At 36.9% G+C, this 25704-nt stretch overlaps 2 protein-coding genes across 6 annotated transcripts; both read right to left on the reverse strand.

Annotated features, from left to right (window-relative positions):
* Positions 1-469: 469 nt before the first annotated feature.
* VGLL1 (vestigial like family member 1) lies at positions 470-9260 on the reverse strand. 4 transcript variants are annotated; one of them, XM_085325574.1, is made up of 7 exons: positions 9091-9260; positions 8285-8403; positions 5607-5671; positions 4584-4813; positions 3489-3905; positions 1376-1435; positions 470-730 (listed from the first exon to the last, which is right to left on the reverse strand). In XM_085325574.1, the coding sequence occupies exons 4-7, from the start codon at positions 4792-4794 to the stop codon at positions 690-692; spliced, it is 729 nt and encodes a 242-aa protein (XP_085181700.1). In that variant the 5' UTR covers positions 4795-4813; positions 5607-5671; positions 8285-8403; positions 9091-9260; the 3' UTR covers positions 470-689. The 4 variants fall into 4 exon arrangements, with proteins under 4 accessions (XP_085181700.1, XP_085181702.1, XP_085181699.1 ...); XM_085325576.1 differs by lacking the exon at positions 5607-5671 and having other exon boundaries at positions 9091-9150; XM_085325573.1 differs by lacking the exon at positions 9091-9260 and having other exon boundaries at positions 8285-8454.
* A 953-nt stretch (positions 9261-10213) lies between these two features.
* HTATSF1 (HIV-1 Tat specific factor 1) lies at positions 10214-25698 on the reverse strand. 2 transcript variants are annotated; one of them, XM_085325571.1, is made up of 9 exons: positions 25503-25698; positions 21039-21243; positions 20688-20735; positions 19509-19663; positions 18034-18197; positions 16324-16423; positions 15705-15794; positions 15059-15196; positions 10214-14694 (listed from the first exon to the last, which is right to left on the reverse strand). In XM_085325571.1, exons 1-9 carry the CDS (start codon positions 25668-25670, stop codon positions 14410-14412), a joined length of 1353 nt encoding a protein of 450 aa, XP_085181697.1. In that variant the 5' UTR covers positions 25671-25698; the 3' UTR covers positions 10214-14409. The 2 variants fall into 2 exon arrangements, with proteins under 2 accessions (XP_085181697.1, XP_085181698.1); XM_085325572.1 differs by lacking the exon at positions 20688-20735.
* Between the last annotated feature and the right edge of the window lie 6 nt (positions 25699-25704).

A 25704-nucleotide genomic window follows, 5' to 3' on the forward strand; every position in this document is an offset into this window, starting at 1 on the left:
AGCTTTTTGCTTGTAGTGGTATTTTCTTGTGTCCAGTGAGGACCACAATTTCCTCCCAGGTCCAGTATTAATTCACTGTATTTTCTAGAGGATGATTATGAGAGGCCAAAGCAGAGCCTTAAGGCATATGCATTTCTGAAGAACATCCCTGTGAATTGCAAATATGGTTACAAATTACTGTACTTCCAAAATATGAATATGGTAATGTGCTTTTCTGGCCTGTGGTTGCCTTGAAGTCCCCTGCAAGCAGAGTCATTGTCTTAGGCTATTTTAAACAATATAGAGCTATCAAATCAGAATATGAAGCTGTAGCACTGAATTTGTGCCAAATGTATCCACCTCTGCAATAGAATTATGTTTCTTACAACAAGATGGTGAATGATCAAGCACAGAAAGATTAATAAGTGCTAAGAGTCCTTTCAGAGAGGACTAAGAGAAAAATCCTTCAGTAGACAGTGTATTTTCATACCAAATATACTCTGTCAGGTTTAATGTAACCAYGAGGAATTTTTTTACTGAATAGAGGAAGATTACTTTCATTCTTGAAATAGCRAACAGTACACGCATCCTTCCAGCTGAGAGAAAAAGCACAGAATAGYTGCAGTCCATTTCTTCTTGATTCACAGTTGCAAATGGTCGGGGTTCACAGGAAGAGCTCTCTTTATGAATAAAGCAGAAAMATTCAGTTGCTAAAAGTACAAATCTCGTCTTCTGTCATGAGTCTGTATTCCTGAAAGACAGAGCAGTACAGCGTCAGGACCRTCAAACAGCATATTCCACGCAATCTCTTGAAGACGTTGTGCAAACAGAATCGCACCTTTTGCCCCCCCCCCCGATGCAACAGGGCCCTAAGCAGAATAACCAGATTGACCCACCCAGTCTCCCCAAAGTCCATGTAACAAACACAGGTACAGCCTCAGCAGATAAATAAAAATAACGGAAGCCTGAATGCTCAGGGAATAATTTCTTAAGAAAGCAACTCTAACAGTGTGGTGGATTTGTCAGTGAAAAGTAGAGTAACACTAGCACAAACAGGGAGCTCAGCCTTAAGATTACAACAAAATCTGCCATCCTGCATTTGGTAYCTTTCTGGGATCTGAAACTTGGACAGGGTGCAAAATAGGCACATTGTGAAGYGGTAGGCAGTGGTACCGCTACAGAAACTTAGGCAGGAGGAGTTAGAAAATATATCTCATTTTAACAGAATGTTTTCTCTCTTCCCTGTAAATATAACTGCAAGAAGCAATGTGTATGCTTGCAGGAAAAGCAAGCTTTTGAAATACAGTCCCAAAGCAAGCAAGAAAGAAGCTTTAATTATGTACAGTTATCCTTTACAGTTGAGAATTTGTCCAGATCTGCTAGTTCCATAACTCACCTGCGGTGGCATGGCTTGCACTGGGATTTTCTGAGCCTTGGTAAGAGCTTGCTTTCCTCTCTTAAAAAATAAAATACTGGAGATGAGCAGAGATTCAATGCAGAGCTAAAATCTGACAGTAATTTCCAAAGAAACCTTGTGCTTTTGCAGCCCAGCCTATAGCACAGGTGCTGGGGAGCTCTGTGCTGTCTGGCACGGCAGTATATGCTTCCATAAATATAAATATCAGCTGTTCTTAAACATGACACAGCGCAATGAAAAGTATATTTAACAGTTACAGCCAAGAAACAAGGACTCCAACAGCCAGACTAGATGCATACATCCTAGGGATTTGCCAAAGACTTGCTGTGGACATGGGCCAGTTGCTTATCTATTCTTGTTGGGTTGCCTGATAAGCACATGTACAGCATTACACTTCAAATATTCAGAAGGGCCTTGTAAACATCCTGAAAGAAAAGATTTTATGTAGAGATGGTTGAGGAATGCCAAACTTTTCAAATTTCTTTCTTTAAAGTTTTTTGCACTCTACTTCTTCCTGAAATTACAAACAAAAACTCTTCTGCTGTTAGTACTGTTTCCCTTTACTTCATTCCAAGACTGGTTTTATGAAATATCTCCTTTTTGGGAGGAGTCAGTTCCAGGGCTCCCAAGCCCCAATAGGATCCCGTTGTCTTACTTGGGGTAACAGGGCACTAAATCTTCTTAAACTAAATCCTACAATTCCAGATGGTCTCCTTAAGGTAATCAGACTTTCATATAATAACTGGAAACAGTTGAGGGTGCAAGGGTGCATACCTGTGCAACACATATATGCTCTCAGCTAAATCCACCTCCCACAAGCAGAAAAAATATATTTCAGCTGAAGATACACTCTCCACTTTCCATGCATGGGCACAGAGAGACACTGGAAACTGTAGTAAGGGTAGGTTAGCAGCATACCTACAGTTGGGCTCCTTACAACAACATAGCTTCAGTATAGCCATACAAGGGGAATTGCAAGTAAAACTCCATGCAGGTATATTTTAGCCCATATTCTGCTGAATTCCTGCTAAYGCGGATTAGAAATTGAGTGACCAGTAGGTATTTCACAGCTGGTTATTTTTCAAAATGCAAGACTCAGAATTACTTCCTCCCATACCTTGTCCTTTTTATCTAGAAACTCCAGTTAGGACATGCTATTTTTTTCCAGCTGACTCCCTAAACAATTTCACAACCTTTTTTTTTTTTTTTTTTGGAGACTACTGCCAAGTTCATTGTCTGGGTAATGCCCCAAAACAGCAACACTGGCATCTCCTAAAGAGGCACCAGGGCTCTGGCCTGGAAGCCTGATCCCAGAGAACTTCTCTAGTGCAGAAATTACTTGTAAGGGAGCAGTTTTATCTAACCATCTCAGATGCTTTGGAGATATAAGTGCTTGGGAACTAGATTTCAGGCTGGTAGCACATGTCAGCACTGGAATATTTTGGTGGGAAAGCAGATGCAATGCAGTCAGTAGCCTTCTCTTTTCCATGYGCTGGCAGCACCTACATTGTGATTCCTAGTAATAGTCAATAAATAAGCAAAAACCATCACAACTCCTGTATGAATTGCATTATCTCTGGCAAGTCTGCTGCAGAGAGCAGTCACGTGTCAGACACAGAAGGCAGCGGCATTTCATAGAAGGCAGCAGATAGCTGGACGACAAGGCAAGGCTTAATAAAGGCTGCAGTTTCATACCCAGTACTCAGAGTGTTACCTTGGGCACTGCTTTCTAGTTATAATATAGAAGCATTCAGTGCATGCAAYGCCATCATATCTGCAGCTGGAAGAGCTACCTACAAGCTATAAATCCTGCCAGCACTGAGTAATTTTATAGTCACTTAAAATATCTCCATAATGTAAGCCAGAAGAGAATTGTACAAACCGGCAATGCATATTTTTTTCCTGAACTATACTAGATAGCCAATAAATTCCAAGTACCACAGTACTTGATTGACAGCATGGAAGAAGAAAACGTTCTGTGAGCTAGGCTAAAGACAGCTCTGTTTTTAACACCTTCAGAATACACTGTATTATTTTGTCTCTTTACATAAGATGTCATCAAAGAATAAAGTGATAGTAAATATTTCCTTACCTCCCCCTGGAGTTAAACTTTGACTTATATTTTGTAACCTAGCAGGTCCAGTAATGCAAGCAGAACTAGAGTGTTGCTTCATGGTACATTCCTGCATGGATGTTAGGCATCTTTCCTGTTGCAGAAGACCAAGAAGAGAACTATATTTCCTGTCAGAGATCGGTTCATCTGCCATGTGCAGGTCAGGCAAGGCATGATGATATACCGAGCTGGAAAGACTGGGAGAACCAATGGAAGGGAAGGGCCATAAATCCACAGGTTGAGCCGGATGACTCCGCAGAGCTGAAGACTGGTACTGGCCTGCCATACCAGCAGCAGAAAAATTCAGACCGGAATTTGACATGCTCGTAGTGGATGATGACGGATATGGTTTGGAGCAATGTGAAGAGAAATTCCACTGATGGGGAGACACGCTATCTAGTTTAAAAAAAGAAAAAAGAAAAAAAAAAAGCATTTGAAGTCCCATTAATTTGTACTTTTTTCCAAGGCAAATTCCAATCAACTTCTAAGGGAAATCCACAAGACTGCATATCCATCTCATATGCATTTGAATAATCAATGAATATTCATTGCATTTCATGTGAAAGCACATTCATTTGTATTCATTTTAGCATTCCTTATCTTAAAAACAACAACAAATTTGTACTAAAAGCAGGCTAAATCATTACTATCAATACTTTCAAATACATATTACACATTTTTCTTACAGACCACTGATACAGGCAGGGTTTTAATAATTGCAAGCTTAGACAAATATCTTCTTGCAAAGATGACAAAAATACTAAAGTCATAATACACTTAATTCATCTGAAAGCAATAGAAGCTCTTTGCTGGAAAGTGAGGGCCCGGTCCTGCCAGCAGGCCCATGCAGAGATCTGGGAAATACCCCAGCAAACGTCCAGGAAGTCCCAGCTGGGTAACCCAAGGCTTTGCAAGCATGATTTTGCTGCTTTCTGYTCACACAGTTGCAAACTCTGTTCTTCAACCAGGCTGCACAGGTATACACAAGAAAACGCTGCACACGATCTTAAATCCCTCACTGAAATCCAGTCACCCCTGTTCTGACACATCCCTCTCCCAGAAAAAGCAGCTYACCGTGCTTCAGGACAACAGCCTCGCTCTTGTGCTTCATGCTCAGGTCTTGCGGGTTTTTGGCATTGCTTAGAGCTCTAGAAAAATGTTCATCTACCATGCTGTTAATATCCCCTTGGAAATACGTAAACACAACACTCTGAGACCCCCATTCCGTTTTCACAGGTTCTTTGCTTTTACATGGCTTTGGTGAGAGCTCTCTTGTTTCTTCCATTTTCAATAACCACTGGCCCCTGCAAAAAAAAAAAAAAAAAAAAAAAAAAAAAAAAAAAGAACATCAGAGAAGTGCTACTCGACTTCAGTTGCACAGCGGTGAGCCTGCTTTCTTCCTGAAACTGGCAGGACTAGAAAAACTGTTACTGGTAAGATTAGCTTCTTCATCTGAGTTTTTACTTCTTCCACTCACCTTTTCTTTGATGATTTGCCTATTACAAATTCTAATATGAAATAAGTATAAAAAAGAGAAACCTTTCAATTTAGCCCATGAAAAATATTATCTTTTGCTAGTTAGCTGCCAGTCTGATATCATTGTACCATGTGCAGCACTAGTAAAGGATACTGCATCTTGAAAGCAGCAAATGACTCAAAGAGATGCTGGGGTCAGGGTGGATATCAACCTTGCACAAGTTACCTGCCAACACCATAGCACGGGCTCTATTGAAGAATAAATTGGGCACATCTATCCATCAACTGCCATTTCTTATCCTCTTCCTTCATCCTTGTAACTCTGGGCTTAGGACTTGGTACTGCGCAAAACCTGCCCTCAGGATGAAACCGTGCAAAAAGAACTATGGCACTCGGACAGCTGACACGGGCTAAGCAGAAGTAGCATTACTAGCTCTGGATAAAGTTCAGGGTGAACTTATCAAAATACATTGTCTAATTCTGGCTACTGTGTCATTGAAAAAATGTACTGACAAAGTGAAAACACTTTAAAGGAGAAAAAGGAATAACTGGAGCTAAAAATAATCCCTCTGTTATAATCAAAGAATTAAAAAACCTTGGACAAGGGAAAGTTTAAGGTACCTTGATCACTGTTAACACACACTTCCACAAGGAAGAGACTTCTGAGAGCAGTTAGCTGCTTTCGCCTATTGGAAAGAATAAGATAGTCCAAGATTAAATCACTGGAAATTCAAACTACGGCAAATCCAGATAAATGAAATAAGTGTGTGGCGGTTTTTTGGGGGGGCAGGGGGTAGTTTACCTGGGAACATGAAGGGTTTGCCAGTCAGTTAAAACTTCGGTAGCAAAGCTGCTAAAACATATACTGCAGCTCAAGCAGAAGTTACGGGTTTGAGGCAGTAGTCTGTTGTGCGGGAAAGTCAGTAGAAGACGATAAGATTTTTTGTTGTCCTTAAAATCTCTGCTGCTGAGTTTGGCAAGAGTAGGACAAGGAACGTCAGTGCTCGCACTGGAGAAGCACCCTTTGGCATGCATTTGAGCTTTTTCTGGCTGCAAGGATGCTAGTTCTGCAGCCAGAGCTCTTTCGTTGTACCATAACCAAAACCACCTTTAGCAATACTCATGCTATGAGCGCAGGAAGAAACGCCTGTTGTTTCTACTCAGCTTTTCAGTGCACCACATAGTGTAACTGATTTACCTTGGTAATCAAAAGCAAGCTGTTCTTTTTCCTGGACTAGGGAAGCCTTTGGTCTATAGCCAGTTTTATCATGCAAAACCTAATGAGTTTTGCATGATAAAACCCTAGATTTGTGTTTCAACCCATCCAACCCTGTGATGGTCAGAGATGCTTAACTCATTCCCCTGTATTTCTCAGGTTGGTTGTTTTTTTTTAATCATAAAATCCCTATCCTCAAGCACTTCCCAATAAACATTACGCTCATCTGTTTGTCTCTGAAGTGTTTTTTGAAGCATTTGCAAAGGTTGCCTCCAAATTGTCTCTCAGTGTTTCTTAAGCATAGAAAGAGCGTTCAGGCTGCAAATTCAAACATTCAGATGTTAGGAAATAGGAGGATTAGAGTTATTAAACCACAGTGCATCCACCTTTTCATGACTATACTTTATGATCTAATCCTTGATTATATCATTTAGTTTACCCACAGAACCCTCAAAGCTGGGTCAGCATCTCTTCCCTTCATACTCTTATTTTTTTCCCCTRCTGTGCACTATCCAGTCATCTAAACTCATGATTCCCCATCTCCTTAATATCTCCATCTACAAATTTATCATCCATTTTTATCACTTACTTCCTTCCATCTACTGCGTTCAGTTCTAGACCCCTCTCATCAACAGTCAATCCATGCTCAGACTCCAGAGTTCCTCAGTCCTCATCTTAGACTTTATTGCTTTGCTCTTCCTGCACCCTTTCTCCAGTTCTAACCTCTTGTCCATCTGGACACAGTGGTGGATGGGACACCTGCCAGCTGGTCATCAGTTAGGAAATGGGAGAGGCTGCTTTGCAACAGTCTTCTGTTTTGGAAGTCTGTTTTTCAGAACTCCTATGGTAGCTGAACTTTCTCAAAAGCAGCAAAATTACGCAGAAAACCTTGCTCACAATTTACAACGACCTTCCAAAGGATATCGGGAGAATGGGAACTAGCGTATGCCGGCCAAACAACTGGAAGAACTTTAAGCACAGGAACAGACATGATTATTTTTTTTCTCAGTCTTGTTTTAGAAAGCAATATGCTATTTACATTGGGAAATTTTTTGGTTGGTCAGCTGGAGGCAGACACTTGCCATGGAAAATTCCAACTCAAGTGCTGACAATTTCGCCAGATTTTCACCAACCATACAGTGAGAATGGAAAACATCAGATCTCAACAGAAAGCAGCAAAACAGATCGTCTTACATTGCTCCACCACTACAAATCAACATACAGTTTAAAAAGCATTAGGTCTGGCCCAAAGGACCATTTCTCTTGTTCCTCACTCAGGCAAGCCAGCCACTGTGTCTTTATATTGCTCGATTAATCTGCTTAGCTTGCTCAACATAAATGGTAAGCTCTTTTACCACCATTTATTAGTGTCTATTAGTTGTTACACTCCTTTCCTTATATGAGTTGTGACAACTGTGTAGTTGCAATGCTTGAAAAATAATGCATTCTAAAGCAAAAAATGGCAATTTATCTATTAATTCCAGCTTCCCTTAAAAACCTCTTGTGCCTGCCAACAAGCAGTTAGAAGATAGCTGGATATAACCTAGGTTATACGTCGGTTCTCTCAGGTGAACTATACACCAATGCCACAGGAGTGAAGACTTACTAAGAACACTGTAGTATTCCTTACCTGAACTTCCCYTTTTCCAGCAGAAGGTCTACAAAAAAGGGCAGAAGTTCTCCCGGTTTGTGCCTGCTACAAACTATTGCCAAAATATATTTAGAAGTGGAGCAGTTCATGATGGAACACTCAAGCTACCCTTAAATTACTCTCAGAACAGAGCAATTAGGGCAGAATAGCACAAGTAAGTGGTAGAGTTATTTGTCCTTCAGTGGGCAAGAACACATGGTCAACACAGGCTTAAGAAACATAGTGGTCAACTGCTCACCATGACAGACAACGCTGTGAAGTGTTTTTCACACATCTAACCCTTRTTCTTTAAAAAAAGAAAAAAAGAAGTCCCCTTTCCAAGTACTATGTGGAACTCCATACATAGACCTTCTTCGTTTAGGATCTTTCAGATAAGAGAGTATTTGAGAAAGTCACTGAACACGCACTTAATTTCTCATTGAATTCTCTTACCTTAACTCACAGTCAAGAGCTGTGTCACACTGGTAATATCTTCCACATGCTGGATGGTCATTACTGTGTCCAGCAGCTTGTGATCCTTCCCCTGGACGGATATATACACTCTGCAGTGACTACGGAAAGACGAGCAACGTTCATGAACTCCCTACATACTTTCTAGCCTCTAGCTGTGACTGAACTAGGCGTTTCCTTCAGCCTAGCTACTAAGAATGCATGAAATGCACTCCAACAAGTCAACCAGGTTGGGAGGTTTCAGGAATGAGGAAAATAAGTTTTTAAGTAGGGTTTTTTTTAAGACAATGTGTACACAATCAAGGAGACAACGTCTGGACTTCAGAAGAGTTTACAATAAAGTGATAAACAAATTACRGCAAAAAAATAAAACAGTAACCTGGCCAAGGTCAGAAAGAACTTTCCTATGACAAGCTGTATTTTATTCGGTATGCCCATAAGAGGGAAAAGGTCATTGCCTCTATCCCAGATAAACTGGAAAACCAATTCTGCCTCTTTTCTGGATCTGTTGCAATGACTACAGATACCTTCAGAGAATCAAAATAATAATAATAATAAAATAAAACCCACCCATTCTCGTTCTATAAAGGCTGTAGTAAGAAATGGGGGGTTTGTTTTGTTTTTCTAGTTAAGTTTACCAAAATGCAATTGTAGTCATTCCAAAGGTGCCTAATCAATCAGATTCACCAACTTCAGCTGGAAAATACACTGGTGAACTAGTTTCACCAAATTGGCAGTGACTTTTTCTTATATCTTATATTCAGCAGCTTAAGAGTTTGTTTACTCACCCGGTCAGAAAATAGAAGAGCACAATCCAATTCCCTCTGCCTAAATATGTATAAATCTGTCCTCTGCCATCTCCCAGAAGAACAACCTTAAATACCAAGGCTGTAAGATTTTCCAGGATAATGTTCAGTCTTTTATTGACACATAATGCATACTCTTTGCATAAATAGAGTGATGGACTGGAATCTGCAAGGCAAGCGTCATAAACATCAGCTTAGAATCACTTGGTTTTGATTCTCCTAAACTCTTCCCCCCACCTCTTTTTATTATTTTTTTAAAAAAATTTAAACAGCAGAAATCTATTCTGCTAAAGCTTTTCAAGGAAGTCTTTGTTCAAGAATTTCCCAATAGGTTGGCAGTTAAAGCACTCACGTGGTTAGCAGACAGCATCAATTCAAAACCCCTAGACGAATGCTCAAAAAACTACTAGGTAAAAATGGGATTATCATCTGTTCCTTTGCATTCTATGAATCGAGGCAATTAATTTTTTTTTTGTTGTTTGTTTTAAGCATTCCGAATAACAGACTGAACAAGATTATAATCATTTGTGAGAATAAAAATTGAAACTCTGCTTGCTCATCCTGAACCAATACCTACACTGGTATATAAAGATTTCAATGATTTATYTCTCAACTCCATAGTTTCTGCAGTCACTCCTCCTGCTCCTTTTATCTTCATGCCGGTCACATAATAATACCAAGCCAGAACAAAATCTGAGGCAAAACCCACCAAGAGGAACAGTGCTAGTGATGTGTATGGTGGACTGCAGTCCTAAATCCTTCCATGTTAACACGTAYGCTTCATGACTTGAAGTCACTGTGCAGCAAATGCTGTATTTTTATATTTTATAACTTACCGGGGGGGGGGGGGAAGAGTAAAACAAATACATTCTCTCAGAACTAATCAGAAAGACATTTTGTTCACGAGTTTGTTTATTAAAAAGGTAGTATAAAACACAACCCCTTTAAGAAACAAAATTCAAGACAAATCAAGAGATTCTCAGATGCTGTCACAGGGCTATAAGTTATTAAAATATAGTTTTTCCAAGTGTTTCTTTCCTAAAAGATGAGAACTGAAAATCAMTTTAACTCCTCAGAAAAAATAACCTGTCAGAAAAAATCCAAGTCAACTTATTGAAAAGTTTAATCTAACAATATACTTTGATATTACATAATGAGCAAAAAAACAATTTGCTGCAAAAGATTTCATACTTCTATAAATATTTTACAGAACTTTCAGAGTTTCTTCACAGTAAGACTTCAAGCCCTGTATAACGAGCACTAAAATACACACAAGTCAAATCAACACAAGTACACAACTTACATAATTCATTTATCATACTGCAGTACGTTTCCTCAAATTCAGAAATAAAAAATTAAAATCCAATTAAAATCTACAGGTGTGTGTCTCTTTTAGAATTTGGTTACAGTTCAAGCATTCAGACTGTAGGTATTGATTTTATTAAAAAATTTAAAGACAAGTTTGGGCTTATATGAAGCATCCAATACCTTTAAGTTTTCTTAAGTAAATTAAACTAAATATTCAACTTTGTAAATAGATTAGCCTTAACTGAATAATGTCTAGGACATGTTTTAGCTAAAATGCACTGCATTTAACCTACTAATGATTTTAAGTGAATTGCAATCCTTATACATGGTGCAAGTTGCATGAGGGACTGAAATTCAGTTAAAGTAATTAAAAAGAGTCAGCAGGAGAAACAGATAAACATTTTGATGCAAAATGAAACTAAATTCTCTCTTTACAGCTGYTGTATGAACATTCAAGGACCTGATACAACTTACGCATCTGTTCTTTTGGGCTTTTTGTTTCCAGATGTCTACCTTGGCCACGCTCCTTAAACCACCTAATCTTGGACGAATGCTTGTAACTCCGTTCAGTCACCTTGCGAGTAAATCACTTTGATTGTAAAGCAAACTACCAATATATCTTCAAGCTAAGCAACTGATTTTGTATTGTGTGGTTAAAAAAAGGTCATTATTTGTGCTGAATTACACAGAAGTAGCAATTAGTCAATATTCTTTACTAGAACAATAATTATTGTTCTTTTCCCTACTGTTTTATTTATGTGGCTTTATATCCATTTCTTCAGTCTGACAATGAATAGAAATAGCAACTTCTTTAGTTTGAAAATGACCTACAATGATTATCCACAAAGGCTTTCAGCTTGCTGCTGGATAGTGTTTTAATAAGATACTAGGAGAAGGAGATAACTTTTCTTGAAGTGAATCCCTTACCAAAAGGTAGGAGGAAAAAGAAATAAAAAACATCAGAAGGGATAAAGAACGCAATAGACTGGACTGAAACTTAAGGGAAGTTAGGAACTAAGCATAAAGTTTCATTTTGTCACTTCTGATGAGCAAGGCAGATTACAAAGCTAGTCCTGTATTCTCAAGAAAGATTACTACTTCAGGGAAGTCAATAGAAAGCACTTAAATTAAAAACAAGCGTAGTGAAAATTGCATTRGGATTTTAACCTCTTACTAATCTATTTACGATGATACTCAGCCAGGAAAAAACTCTACAAGTTTAGAAAGGAATTCAAGTTTGTTCATCTTTAAATAGATAGTTTGATATTAAACACTACTGCTCTGCACTACTAGAATTTCATTTTTGTAATTCAAAATAAAATTTCTTATGAGAAATTGTAATTTATGTTCAGACTAATTTATAAAAATTTGTATCATTTAAAAAGGAAAGCAGTCTGAATAAGAAGTTGGTCTTCATGAAAAACTACTGAAAAGGAAATCACAGTTGCACTAACCTCTTCATAAACTATTAAATGCTTCAATACCTCAATGGATACTTTATAAAAATATATTTTTAAATCTTACTAGGAGAATAAAAGAGGTAGACAAAGGAAAATACCAGTTTAAGGGTAATGTCGCATTTCAGAACAACATATATTGGTGGAAAATAGTTTTTATTTTCTTAAGAATCCTGTTAGTAGGAAAGCAAGTAAAGCATTTGGTCTCAATTTTTGTTGGTGCTCTGCTTCAGTGTAAAGTCTAGGGGAAAAGATGAAAAGGCTAACATCACATTTGACTTATGAATCAAGCCAAATTTGCACATCAGTAGAAGAGAGGAAGGTTACTGCACATATACTGATTCTTTATTTTTCAAAGTCTTTTTTCTTTTTTAACACTAATACTAACCTTATTTTTATATCTGATACCATGATAAGGCTTTATAGAACTGTACAATATTTATACATTTGTCAATTTTCTTGTATCAGTTGCAATTCCACTGTAAAACAGGTGACTTAACTGCCTAGTGTTATATATGATTAGGCTCTCAAAAAAGAAAAAAGCTAACAAAGCACAGCAGTCTAACAGATCTAAAACCTGGAGATTAGAAGCTGGAAGAAAAAAGGAGCACTGAAAGCAATATCCACCACACTAAATTACACTTAATATATTAAAACTTTAAGCCCTCAAAGATTTGTGGTTCTTACACAATCCAGAGATTGTAATCTGAATACACCACTATGTGCAGCTACAAACCAGCCTACATTTCAGATTCCCTGAAGTGTTCAAACATTTTTTTGCTTAAATGTACAACTCACACACTTGTAAAGATGAGAAAATGGTCTTCCTTAAATGCCAAGAGCTGCAGCTCTCCTTTACTATACAACTGATGAAAACTAAAGAATTTGTCACGCCAGTTTACATTAATATTTTAAACCCTGAATTGAACCATCTCCTGTGTTGTTAGACCTGATTATTTTCTCATGAACAGGTATTTATAGCCACAATGCAAGTATTAACATACACGCTTTTGTTGCCATAACCTACTCATAATCTCTACTATAAATAGTTGAGATGTATCTACCCTACAGACTTCTGGAAAAATATAGATAGTAACCCCAGAGCATGAAGTTTGAAAAATCAATTTTCAGAGTTTCTGAATACTTTAGGATGGAAATAAATATATGAATTAGCATCTACGATTTCTCGCAATCCAATACGAATTTAAAAAAATTTAAAAATCCTCCTTACAAATGCGCACTAATAGCCATCCACATGAACAATGCACTATGGAATTAGCGCCAGTACTTAAATGTTCAGTGCCTAAATCTGTATTCTTTTATCCTTAAAAATAAAAATAATTGGTTTAAATAAAGAATGCCATGCTCAAAACAGCTCCCCCAAAGTTATTTTTGAAAGCCTGATACTTATTAATATATCTAAACCTAGAATGTCTCCTAAATCCTTGCTTTTGGAAATACTTCTAAGATTGGGGCTAGCATTTTATGTCTAACATTTACTTTTTCCATATAAAAGGGTAACATCCTTTGAAAGTCTGTTCTCCAGTATTCTAAAATTTACACAACAAATCGGAGATTAAGTTGTCAAAACTCTTTAAATTTTATGAAAATATGAGAAGTCTCATGCACGAAAAGCATGTAAAGTTGAACAAAAAAGCTATATTGAAAAGAACTCAATTGTCACCCTAACAAAGTTAAAATGAAAATCCTTACTCTAACATTAAGGCAAAAACAGATCAAATCCGTAACTCAAAAGCCAATTTTGCATGCCTACAGCATACAAAACCGTAAGAATTTAAGATCTTATTTACATTACAGCCTAGAATGTGTTAATGCATTTCTAGTATCCTTGTCATAATTCCAACCTCTTTGCATCAACAGAAGATCTGAGCAGAATGAAGAGAATTTATAYATTCAACAATGTGATTTAATCATTTTTCTTCACTCAGTTTGCTTAATGTTGGCTATGGCAACCTCGTTYGCTTTCCACATTCATAGAGTGTGCAACTTTGTACTACTCCATTATTTGCTGTGTAAGGTGTAACATTTCCAATCCATTCACCCTATATGTATCATAGCATTTGTTCTGTAAAACAGTCCAAAGTGCTCAGGACAACAGTAGCTTTTAAGAGTAAGACACCAAGTTCCAAAGGGTACAGCGAAAGTTAACAGTAAAACCCACAAATCTTGTAATAGCTTTGCATTACTAAAGCTTCATTACAGTTACATGAACTTAAGTGTCTGAACATATTTCACACTTATATAATGAAACACTGACAAGCAAAGATAGAACAAAAGAAGCCTGATCAGTCTTGATGCATTCTTGCCAACTTGAATTACTTTATCCGAACAGCCAATTAATATAAACTTTTAGAGCCTCATTAAATACTGCTTCTAATGAAAATTTCAAAGTACACAGCTGATGACATCCTAGTATGCACATATTCATATGAACATTGTCTTAGTCAYCCAGAAAAGCAAGGGATAAACTCAAACATCACCCTAAATATCATGTTTTCATAAAGCATTAAAGGTGTTATGTATCTGCTTCATCATCGCTGCCTGCAAGACTGCTGTCTGTAGATGGAGCACCATCTTCATTAATGCCCTCATCATTATTCTCTCTCTTACGGGCTCCATCATTTACATCCTCTTTAGATGCATCATTAACTTTTGAAGGTTGTCTGCCCTCAGGCAGTTTAACACTACTTGTTGCAGAATCTGAATCAGATGTAGTTTTCTGCTCCTTTGCATCAGGATCCTCCAGAAAGGATCCCCACACCTTGAGCCTTTCTTCCCTTTCTCTTGCAGTCTCCTCCACCTATTAAAAATAGGTTTATAAACATCATTATAAAAGCCACACACGTAAGAGTGAATACATTTACATGGATAAACTTATATGACAYTTATATTGCAGTAATGCCTCAAGATTTCAATAGGACCTGTTTGCTGTAAGCTAATAATCCATTTATCCAGTGATTAATCCTCTATTAAGTTTACATCTCTAACATAACATTTTTAAAGTGAAACAGGTCCTTTAAATTTTTGTTAGAATGAACAATTAAGAATGATCTTTTGGGGGCATCCTTGCAGTTTTTTGCAGATAAGATGAGGAGAAAAAAAGAAAAAAAAAAAGTCAAACACACAGACTTGAAGTTTGATCAAGTAGCACCATGAAAGACTACCTGATAATCTGTTACACCATCCCACGTTTCAGCACTGAGCTGACGGCCACCAAACCACCTTCCATTTAGGGTTAGTTTGCACAGATCAGCTTCTGTTGCTTCTTTAAAYGACACAGAAGCCACACCATCAGGGTGTCTCTGTAAGGAGAGAGAACTTTTAGTTTTCTGAATAGTACCTCTGTTCCAACATCTTTTGGAACATCTTGTAAAAGATAAGGATATAGCTTCATGCTGAACATACACAATCYCATTTGAAAAGCACAAATTTTCTCATTTTGTTCTATTGGCTAAGATTACCTTAATGCTTTGGAACAGTTTTTGGAGAGGAAAAAAAAAGCTCACAAGAGACAAGTATTTTAGCTACTTTAGCTAAATAAATCTAAACAGTTGTACTTACAAACTTCTAAATGTGTGTTTCRTATCCAAGTAAGTGGGAAGCATCAGATTTTACCTTTACATAGGTTAAAGTGCTTTAAAATTAATTTCTAAAATATCTAACTTTAAAATACTGAAAAAWTATGTCAAGTTTGCATTAAATAAACCCATGAAAAGAAATAAATGGTTCATTCATAGTTAAAGAAACATAGATATTTTGTGCTTTACTCTATTATAATAATTATGCAACCCAACTTGTAAAAATACGTACATCAAATATGAGAACCTTCTTTACTTGTCCGAACTTTTCACACTCTGTCCGTAGATCTTCTCTGATCTCATTCAGCACTAAGGGATCCTCCTGCAGGGCAATCACACATCACACAGATCAATAAAATAAGCATAAATTTAGGCACTAATTGGAATGCATATGCCAATTTTCTTTTCTTTTCTTTTTTCTTTTTTAAACAAGTGTATAAATTAAAACATGTTACTATATATTTTCAAAACCATTTGGAGACGATAGCCCTTATTTGAGTTAATAAAGGCTGTTTATTAGCAAATCTACTTTGTGTTGGCTTCTCCATTTCAACACAGTTACTGCCTACTCTTCTTTCCATCCCCTAAGTAATACTGTCTGGAGAAACTTGATGAAAAAATRACTTGAAAAAAATATATTCTTGTCAATAGTTCTCTCATTTTTTACGAATCAAAATAGAATGAGTAGATGAATCAACTTTAAGCAAACACTTGGTATGAGAAAAAAATAGCTAGAAATTAAGCTTAATATTCATTTTCATCTGCTCACAATTTCACCAAGTTCCTCATGATAGAAAGTTCAGACAATATTAAACAGCATCATTTTTGTCAGAAAAAATTTATCTCCCTACCTCAAAGTCCTTTGGGTGAAACATATTCCTGATAATAACGATGCGTTCATGTCGCATTCGACTTGCACCATCTTTCTTCTCAGGCCTCCAATCCAGCTGTCTAATGAAATGAAGCAACAGTAAGAAGATATTGTTGCGGCTCTCTTCAGTTTCTACAAGTATTTGTTGAAAAAAAATCATTAATCTGGTATGCCTTGTAATATATCAACCAAAACAAGTATTTTGATGCAAAGAGTTAAATTACTCTTCTAAAAATGTGACAGAAGTCTGATTTTTATCAATTCTCCTCTTACAAAGCAGCTGGGGTTTTATGGTACTAAAATTCTGAATTCCTTCTGAGCATTTAATTTTAAACACCAAAGCGATTTCTTGAACGCTCAGATTTTAATTCCTCCCTAATATCAGTTCAGACAGGATCAGTATTTTAACATCCTTTATAAATGAAGACTCATTATGTAAAAAATGAAATCTATTATTCACTTTGGTAAAATTTTACTGCTTGCATTTAAAACATGCAAGAACAGCTGCAGGCTTACCAGAAATTACTGCAAGCTAGCTAGCTGCACAAACTTGCAATATACTTCAGGGCATCTGCTCTACAACTTTGCTTTCTCATTACAAATATTATCCTTGTAGAAGTATCTATTTCATATCCTATTACAAAAAAATGGACACAATTTCACTTACACTTCTAAATCTCAAAATCTTATCTTTAGGAAAAAAAGATCTTGTTTAAGTTCCTTCTTGTATCTGTTATTTCAGCTGAAGATAACCTGGATTTCCAATGAAGGTTGTTTTGCAAGTAAATTATACTCTCCAACTCAAAAGRAACACCAACTGAAGTGAATTTGTGTAAGGTAAGATCAAAACAGTTAAGTGACTAAAAGAAAAGCATAATTTGTTTATTTATTCACAAAAATTGCTGTCAAATGCAACTTCTTTATTTTATACTATTTTTCTCTCCACTGGAGACTTCTTAAAACAAGAACTGACAATCTCTGAGGCAGATACATTTCCAGCTACTTTTAACTGATACAATGTCTAGTACAACTTGCTATGGCAAAATATATTTGCAGTACTATTTAAAATGTTTAGTGGACTGCTGCTTTCATTAAAATAATGAAGTCTTATATTCTCATATTTTTTTTAAATCTGAGCTTTTTTGTTCTGAAAAACAGAAAAAATTAAAGCTAAAAATAATGCATATATATAATTAAAAAATAATACTGTATCTTATACCAAAGGCAGATGTCTGAGGAAATCTGTAAAAAAAAAAAGCCTTAATGTTTTTTCCTATGGAGACAAGCATCTCTTGCCACTCGCAGCTAGCAAACCATGATATAAAGACTATGAAGAAAGCTATTGTTTTCTTACACAAGTAGGCTTAAATTTAGTGACAAGACTTGTGCTTTCATATACTAGGGAAAAAAGTCTTTTAGCTCACCCAGAGTTACAAAATTTTCTTCTACAACTGATGGAACATTGGTTCTTTAAATATTTATCTAATTTGACAATTATGAGGAAGTTCATTTTATCAGCATTTCATTTACGAGTTTTTCCCGTCCAAATATGTATTTTTAAGCTATTTCATTTTGATAAGCAATGGCAATGTTGGCATAGCTCTTAGCATTCCATCTTAGAGAAAGAAGCATTTTACTGACAACACTTAAGGAATTCAAGTAATGTTATTGAAAGAAACAAAATACAAACTTCTGCTGTTGAGACAACTTCTTCTTGTAGTCTTTACATTTCTTCTTCTTCTTGCTTGCATCGTACTCCCCCTTCAGTTGAAACTTTGCAACTTCAACATGCAATTTATAGCCTCTAATTTCTGCCTCATCCAAAAGTCTCAACGCAAGTTGAACCGATTCTCTCTATTTGAAGATAAAACAGAGCACAAGCTTTGAAGCATGCAGCATAGCCAAATTATTCTAGTAAGGTTTAATTTARAATATTGTGTTAAGAATCAGTTCCCTGACATCAAAAACCAAAATGTCAGATCTGTCCCAAGTCTCTTGACTAAAACAAACAAAAAACCTATTAAAATGCACTGAGCTTACAATGTCTTTTATACCAAAGTAAAAACCACTACTGCTTCACTATTGGTACAGCAGATTAATGTTCCCAAAAGCAATGGCTTATATTTCATCCAAGTATTTCATAAATCTGCAATGCTCAGTCAACTTAAAATGGAGAATAAAAAATTACAGAAGGTTAGTTTTCTGTAAAGATTTTATCACTTCCTAGAGCAGCAGACATTTAAGTCATTTTTAAACAGATTTCCTAGAAGTTCTTTAGACTGGAAACTGTCTTTATCTTTGTATATTAAASAGCTTTAACTATTAACATTATAAAGCTAGTATAGAAGACAAGGCAGTTGCGTTAGTATTACCTGGTACTTCTTGCAGAGTTACAGCAGACTGCACTAGCATGCACTAWCTTTCCAAATGATCCGCAAATGAAGCACATATACAGTATACCAGCACAACCTGAACTGTTACGCAAGAACAGTTCTGGAATCGGGTCTAAGTTTAAACACTATTCTTCTCAACTAAGGGCCCTAACTACAGGGTTACAGTAAGTTCCTTTCCATTTCATTATTCCTGTATTCTTGGCTATACAGTGGCATACTTTCAAAGTAAAAGGTGAAGGCATTCCCACTCCATCTCCCATAATATCAATGAACCCAATTATCAGCATACTCATTGGCTGTAGGAGTTACAATTCAAACCTGCTCAAGCACAGAATGTAGAAGTCTTCAGAAAACAGACTACTGGACTGCCACACAAGCAGTACCATCAGCAGCAGCTCTGAATAAAAACAGCTATAGCTATAACCAATGAACATACCCCTGTTTGTGAGACGCCCCTTTGGCACACCTACAGCCAGACACAGCACATCTAGTCTGAAAATCCAAACGTCCTTCAGCAGAAAACGCCCAAGCTGAGCACTGGCACCAAAAGACAGGAACACTTTTCAACATGCCCAGTAGCCGCTAAGGGTGTTTTCAGTGGGGTCTGGATAAGGGGAGGCAAACAAGGTGTACAAGCAGATATTGGGGTTTTTTTTTGAGATCACTAAGACAGACGCCTAAATTCTAAGTTGTAGTTTAGGTATTTCAGGACTCTTCTGTATGTCAAATATCCTCATCAAAAAGCAATACTGCATTTCAGTGCACCACTGACCTTTAGATAGCAACAGAGGCCATCTCCTTTAAGATTTCCTTCCTTATCTTTATAAAGTTTGATTTTGTGTTCCTCTGTCTGAGGATCTCGCATAATGATACCACATTTTGACATGACTTGTATAAATTCATCCTTTGTAATGTCTGGAGGTAAACCTACAAAATAAGTTAAAATGGAATTGTTGAATATGTTTCGATGGTTCAGCTTTTCTTCTGTACCACTAGAACATAAAAAACCCAGTGTTCCACTAAAAAAAAGATACCAAGCTTAATGATGAAGTTTTATATAGACAATAATAAACCACTGCTCTTGGGATCACTATTTTTCCTACTACCTTTTATACAGTACCTTAATACCAATATTTTGAAAATGTTTTTATTTCTAAATAGGTGTAGCTTCTTATATTGCAACTTCAACAGTGACATTTTTGTGCTATATAACATGCAGATCTAGAGCTTTAGTGTTATACATAGCAGATAAGATGAAACTAATGTTGCAGTGCACACAATGATCTATGTGAATATAGACAGCTTGCCCCAAACTGAAAGTTCCACTGTACATCTTTCTAGGGATTTGAGACAAAAACACCCTAATAAACAGAAGACTTTTTTCCTCTACCCTTAAATTAACCAAAATTGCAATTCTCGCTGATAATGTATGGAATTTTCAAAGTCTGAACTTTGAATTGAGGACAAGGAAAAACAGAAATGGAGAAGAAAAGTTACAAAAATTTTCCATGTAATTTTAGCCTGAATAATGATGTTTGAGACTTCCAAGGTGCACATTTTTGTGACCGCTCAGACAACAAAACATACCTTTGTGTTGAGAACAAGAGTGAAGAAAAACTGGTCAGGATTTTGAGAAACGTTCACTACTACTTGTAAGTATATACCTAAAGCCGGCACCCCTGATAYTCAAAACAGGCGGAGATATACTGTAATAAACACATAGATCATTTCACGTGAGCTTCGCCTTTACTTGCTCACCCTAACTTCAGCTTATTTTGTACTTGCTCTTTGCTCGTTCTTATCAAAATATTTTAATTATGTACTTATAAAATCAGAAAAAAAAAATGAGGATGAAAACATATTATGTGACATGTAGCTTCGACATACCATCTTGCTACAAACTTTTCTAGTTTTCAAACTAGCTCAAAATATATAAATAAATGTGACTTACCAGTCACATAAACATTTGTGTTTCTGTCATCTTCAACATGAAACCATCCTAAAAGAACAGAATTTTAATCCAGTTATGCTAATACATTAGTGTGCGCTCTCATGTTTAACGCATTTCTGATGTTTACATTCCATTGGTTTTTAATTATGCACAGGGAAAAACTCAGAACACTCCTTAACTTGCTTATTTTCCAACTCATATATGAGGTTGGAAGGATATCTATGAAGAAAATCATTTAGAGAATTTTCAGAACACACTCTCTTTGCTATGCATAACAGTGAATAACCAGCACTTTTCACTTAGTACCATTTAGTYTGTAGCCTGTATAAAAAGAACCCTTTATTCTCCTACCTGCTTCAAGCTTCCGTTTTTCTGATTTTTGTTTTGTATCAGTTTGCTGTGGTCCCTTCTCATTTGCTGATGGTTGTGTTCCTGATGTCTTAGAACTTACTGGTAGCTTACTTTCAGTTGCTGTGCCAGAAGTGGATGAACTGTCTGTCTCATCTGCATTGAAGCCATAGTTAGCATGATACGTTGCCAAGAAATCTTCCGTTATCTGAAAAGAATTTAAGAAAATTAATCCAAAATTTTAAAGATCTACAAATTCAGGATTACTAGTGTTTTAATAATGGTAGTACTTTGGAAATAGCCTTCATCAATCACGGCCGTTTACTAATCCAGCATCACAGACAAACTCAATATTGTAAAATTATTTTAAATTACCTTTGTAAAGCTATACTGAACAGCAAAAATAATCTATTCAGGAGTTACCTGAGCTAGACTAACATACTAATTCTATACAGCATACGAAGTTTTTAAACAAACACTTCACAAGTTCTGGCCTTTTTCAAGCAAAGCTTTCCGATTACAGCTTAAGTTGGATTTGCCCGAGGGTGGAAACCTAGCACTCCTGATCATGTTGAAGAGATAAAGTGACACAGAAGGTAAGCCAACAATTTATCTGCAGATGATTAATTTCACTGACATTTTTGGACACCTGCCTTTTATAGGAACCTTTTCAGAGATTAAATATATCTATATTGATAGACAATAACTATTACACTTAGATTGAGCCATATATTAATACACTGTTTATAAGGATGTATATTATACTTTATGTAATACTAATAGATGAATAATTGTATCATTCGTCACCAGTCAAAACTATACTGGGGTAAGACTGGACAAGACTTATTGAGACCAAAAATAAACACATTATATGTTACCCACAATACTTTCAGCCAGTTAAATTTCAATGCCAGCCACTAGGAACAATCTAAAGAAAAAATACATCACAGTGGATTTTACAAACATCACTGCACTATAAAGTATTTTTTGAAAATTCCATAATCTGAAATGACTTTTTTCCTCAAAATTGAGCCTTAAATTTTGAAAATTTTATCTGATTGATTCTTGCTCTGCTTGCTTCATCTGTACACAAAGGAGAACAAAATTTAATTTCAACAGTAAGCTATTGTAAAAGAAAGTGACACAATGGACAGTAATAAATGTTATTGATGATCCAATCTCTTACCTTCTGTACTGGTTTGAAGCGCAAGGTTTCAACTAAAAGCTTTTATTTTGACAAGCCAAATGCACAGAATTGACAGCAACAGGCTTCTCATGAATAATGCAAAATGCTGTGCAGTCTCATATTCCTTTGCAGTTAATATGAAATAGCTCCTACACTAAACAAGATTTGTAGCTCTCCTCTGTATCAGAAACATAAGTAGCCGCTCTTATGGACATAACTTGGCATAACACAGTATCAGTAGGCAGTAAGGGTACAATGATCTTTGGGGGAGGAAAAAAAAAAAGTGTTCCAATAATGTTCACTATATTTGGCACTAGCAATTCTAGAAAATCCTTAGTTTCATAACTGATGACACACAGAGAATTAATAACTTTTTACACTTTCTGGTGAACAACATTATTAGTTTTCATCAGAAATCTTAAGGATAAATCAGTGTCTTAATCTCTTAAGAGCAGCCACCTTTCTGCAGTAATATTATTTCGTCTTTGGGGAAAACCACAGTCTAACGTAAAGTTAAACTTATTCTCAGCATATAATGTTCTTTACAGTTTCTCACTAGACTAATGATTTTAAATGGCTAATTCTAAACAAACTAATCTGATCTGGAACGTTAATACAACTGGTACTGCACCTCTCCTAGGCCAAGCAACATACAGTGTTTTAAACCAAAAAGATATATAGGAAAAACCTGAGTGGACTGTCAAATTTTATAAATATCAAATAAATTACCTTTTCATAATACACTAAAATACTACCACGAATATAATTGCAATTATTTTTAAATGTATTTTTGCAAAAGTGACACACAAGTATAAAGGATTTTACTGGAACTTAAACTCATTCCGTGACAGCAACCAAAACAAGAACTCACAATTTTTCAGGGACTGAAACCCAACTGTGGTGGAAAACTTAGAGAGAGAGATCAGTTCTATCTTTGTACCCATATAGCTATACAGTTTGGGGCAATTAAGCTTATAGGAAAAGAAACACAACACTAAAGGACATGCTAGCATATAATTAAGTACTGGTCACGCCGAAGTGGAAAGGAATCAATTAACTGAACAAAGAACAGATAGTCTAGGCTTACAAGAGACATCCGAGGTTTGCTTTTCACAGGAAACCACAAAAGCAAACAAATTCAACATGTGATTTTGTACTGTTTCAAAGGACTACTGAAAGGTGTTTTGTGTCCACCAGTAGAGCACCATTGAAAGAAAAATCATATCATACACACGTTGCACTTTTAATAAAGATTTGACTGTCTCCAAACTTTTCTAATAAATGCTAAGTTAACTACACAACTTTTTGCACTTCTTTGAAATGTGCATTAGCAGAAGTTCAGCACTGTTCCCAAAGTAAACTAGCAGTCACAATACTAGTCTACATATTGCTTAAAACAGTCAAAATATTTTAATCATTTGTCAGAGGCCAGAGAAAAGGAAATTTAGTTAGAAAAGTAAAGTAGAAAAAGAAAAGCAACTGCAACTGCTGAATCCTCTAGTCTCTTAAATTTATTGTGATAAAAAACATTCTGCCATATAGATCTCTATAGAACTCTAGTTCAGTGATCTATATGCTACACCGAGTACTTCACAATGATTACTTATCAATTTCTACAATATATTTTATTTAGTTATGAACTTTGCTGTTCCTACATAATTTGTTATAACTTGTCCAGATTCAGAAGGGGGAAGCAAATAGGAGAGGARTTGCTAAGCAGCTAAAATATCCCTCAAACCAGGAAACAGGTATATCTTTTTACTTGGAATCAGCTGTTGATTTTGTTATTTATTCTCACTAGCTGTATCAAGAAAAAAAAAAACAAAATAAAAAACCTCACTCTTCTCCACGATGAAGATTTAAGACGTTTAGGGAAGACCAATGGCTCCTGAGAAAACAGAGATTTAGGAAAAAGTTGGAAGGCGAGAAAGAGGTGAGGGAAGAGGGGAAAAAAAAAAGAAAACTTTCAGAAGTTTTACTGGATATAGCACACCAAAGAATTTTTACTGGATATAGCACACCAAAGAGAGCCAGGGATTCTCAGTTCTCCACAACTCCACTTTGTAGCTTTGGACTTTTCAAGTTTTTGCCTCTCCATAAGCCATTTAATGCATGGACAGCTTACTAGGCTTACGCATATATAAACTTGAAATAACAGATATCATTCTCACTCAAGAGTCTCTGAAACACAATGAACTCAGAGCTACAAACAAAAATTGTCACATATAATTTATCAAATATATGGCATAAAAAGTCAATATTTTTGTAAATGAAATAATTTCATCCACTGTTACTGTTTATCAAAATTATTCTTTAGCTTGCAATTCAGCAGACCGGCTTAATGCACTAAATTGGTGTCTCATCTTGAAAAACTGAGGCACTAGGTATTACAGTGAAATCATGGAGCTTTTTATCCTTTAATACTTAAAGTTGTAACATTTTTTCTATTTTTCCCATTCTGTGGAATACTTCTAAACTAAATACACTTATTTTTCAAGCGTATTTTCAAGACCTAAGGAGAGAGAACAAATCTTTACACATAAAATTTTCATATACTAACAAAACAGAAAAGGAATGTATTATTCCATTTTTATTTAGATCTGTTTACAAAGTAGTTCATTGCTTTACTACTCATAACAGAAGAGCAAATATCACTACAGCTACTACGATAAAKAAATTAAGATGTCAATAGCAGTACTAACTCTTTAAGAGCCACAAATATAGTTGTGACCTAATACCAGGCCTGGGAGAGGGAATTAAGTAATTCTAAGGCTTCACAGCCAAGGAAGAAAGCCAAACTCCCCAACAAAAGAGCAGAAAGCTGCCTGCAAGGTTACAGATAGAGACAACACCAGCTGTTTTGTTTTTGCCCGCTCAGGAGTGTTTCAGTGCTACAGATGTTTTGGCATTAGACGCTCATCTGACTGAATCCAGACAACCAGGACTACTGCACGGGGCAGAGATCTAAAATGAACCGTTCTTCCTTCCCACCCTTCTTCAGGAAAGCTTAAGCACGCCACAGGGAGAGAACGAACCAAGCACGCGTGTGCAAGCACGAGGGCCTGAGACCCTCGGGCCAACCTCGCTGCAGACCAGGGGACGGAAACCACCACGGGAGGGGAGGGGAGGAGAAAGGAGCCGATGGGCCCCGCCGTTTATGGTCTTGCTGCCTGAGAGCGGCGGGGGAGCGGGTGAGGCCTCCCGGCCGCTCCGCACCGCGGGGGCGCGGCCGCCGCCCCTCCGCCGCGCGCGGTAACCGCCGCGCAGCCCCGCGCGCCCACCTTGGGGAACCAGGCCTTCTTCTCCCGGTCCCACTCGTAGGCGGCCCCGTCGGCCGGATCCACGTAGGTGAAGGGGTCGGGTTCGCCCTCGCCGCCGCGCTCCGCCTCGTAGAGCTGCTGGAGCTGCAGCTGCTGGTAGAACTCCTCGTTCCCGTCCTCGCCGCTCATGGCGGCCCGCGCGCGGGCCCCGCCGGGGCGGCCG

Source organism: Rhea americana, unplaced genomic scaffold, assembly GCF_003343005.1.
Source record: "Rhea americana isolate MKP2758 unplaced genomic scaffold, rheAme1 scaffold_98, whole genome shotgun sequence".
In the NCBI taxonomy this organism is placed as follows: Eukaryota; Metazoa; Chordata; class Aves; order Rheiformes; family Rheidae; genus Rhea; species Rhea americana.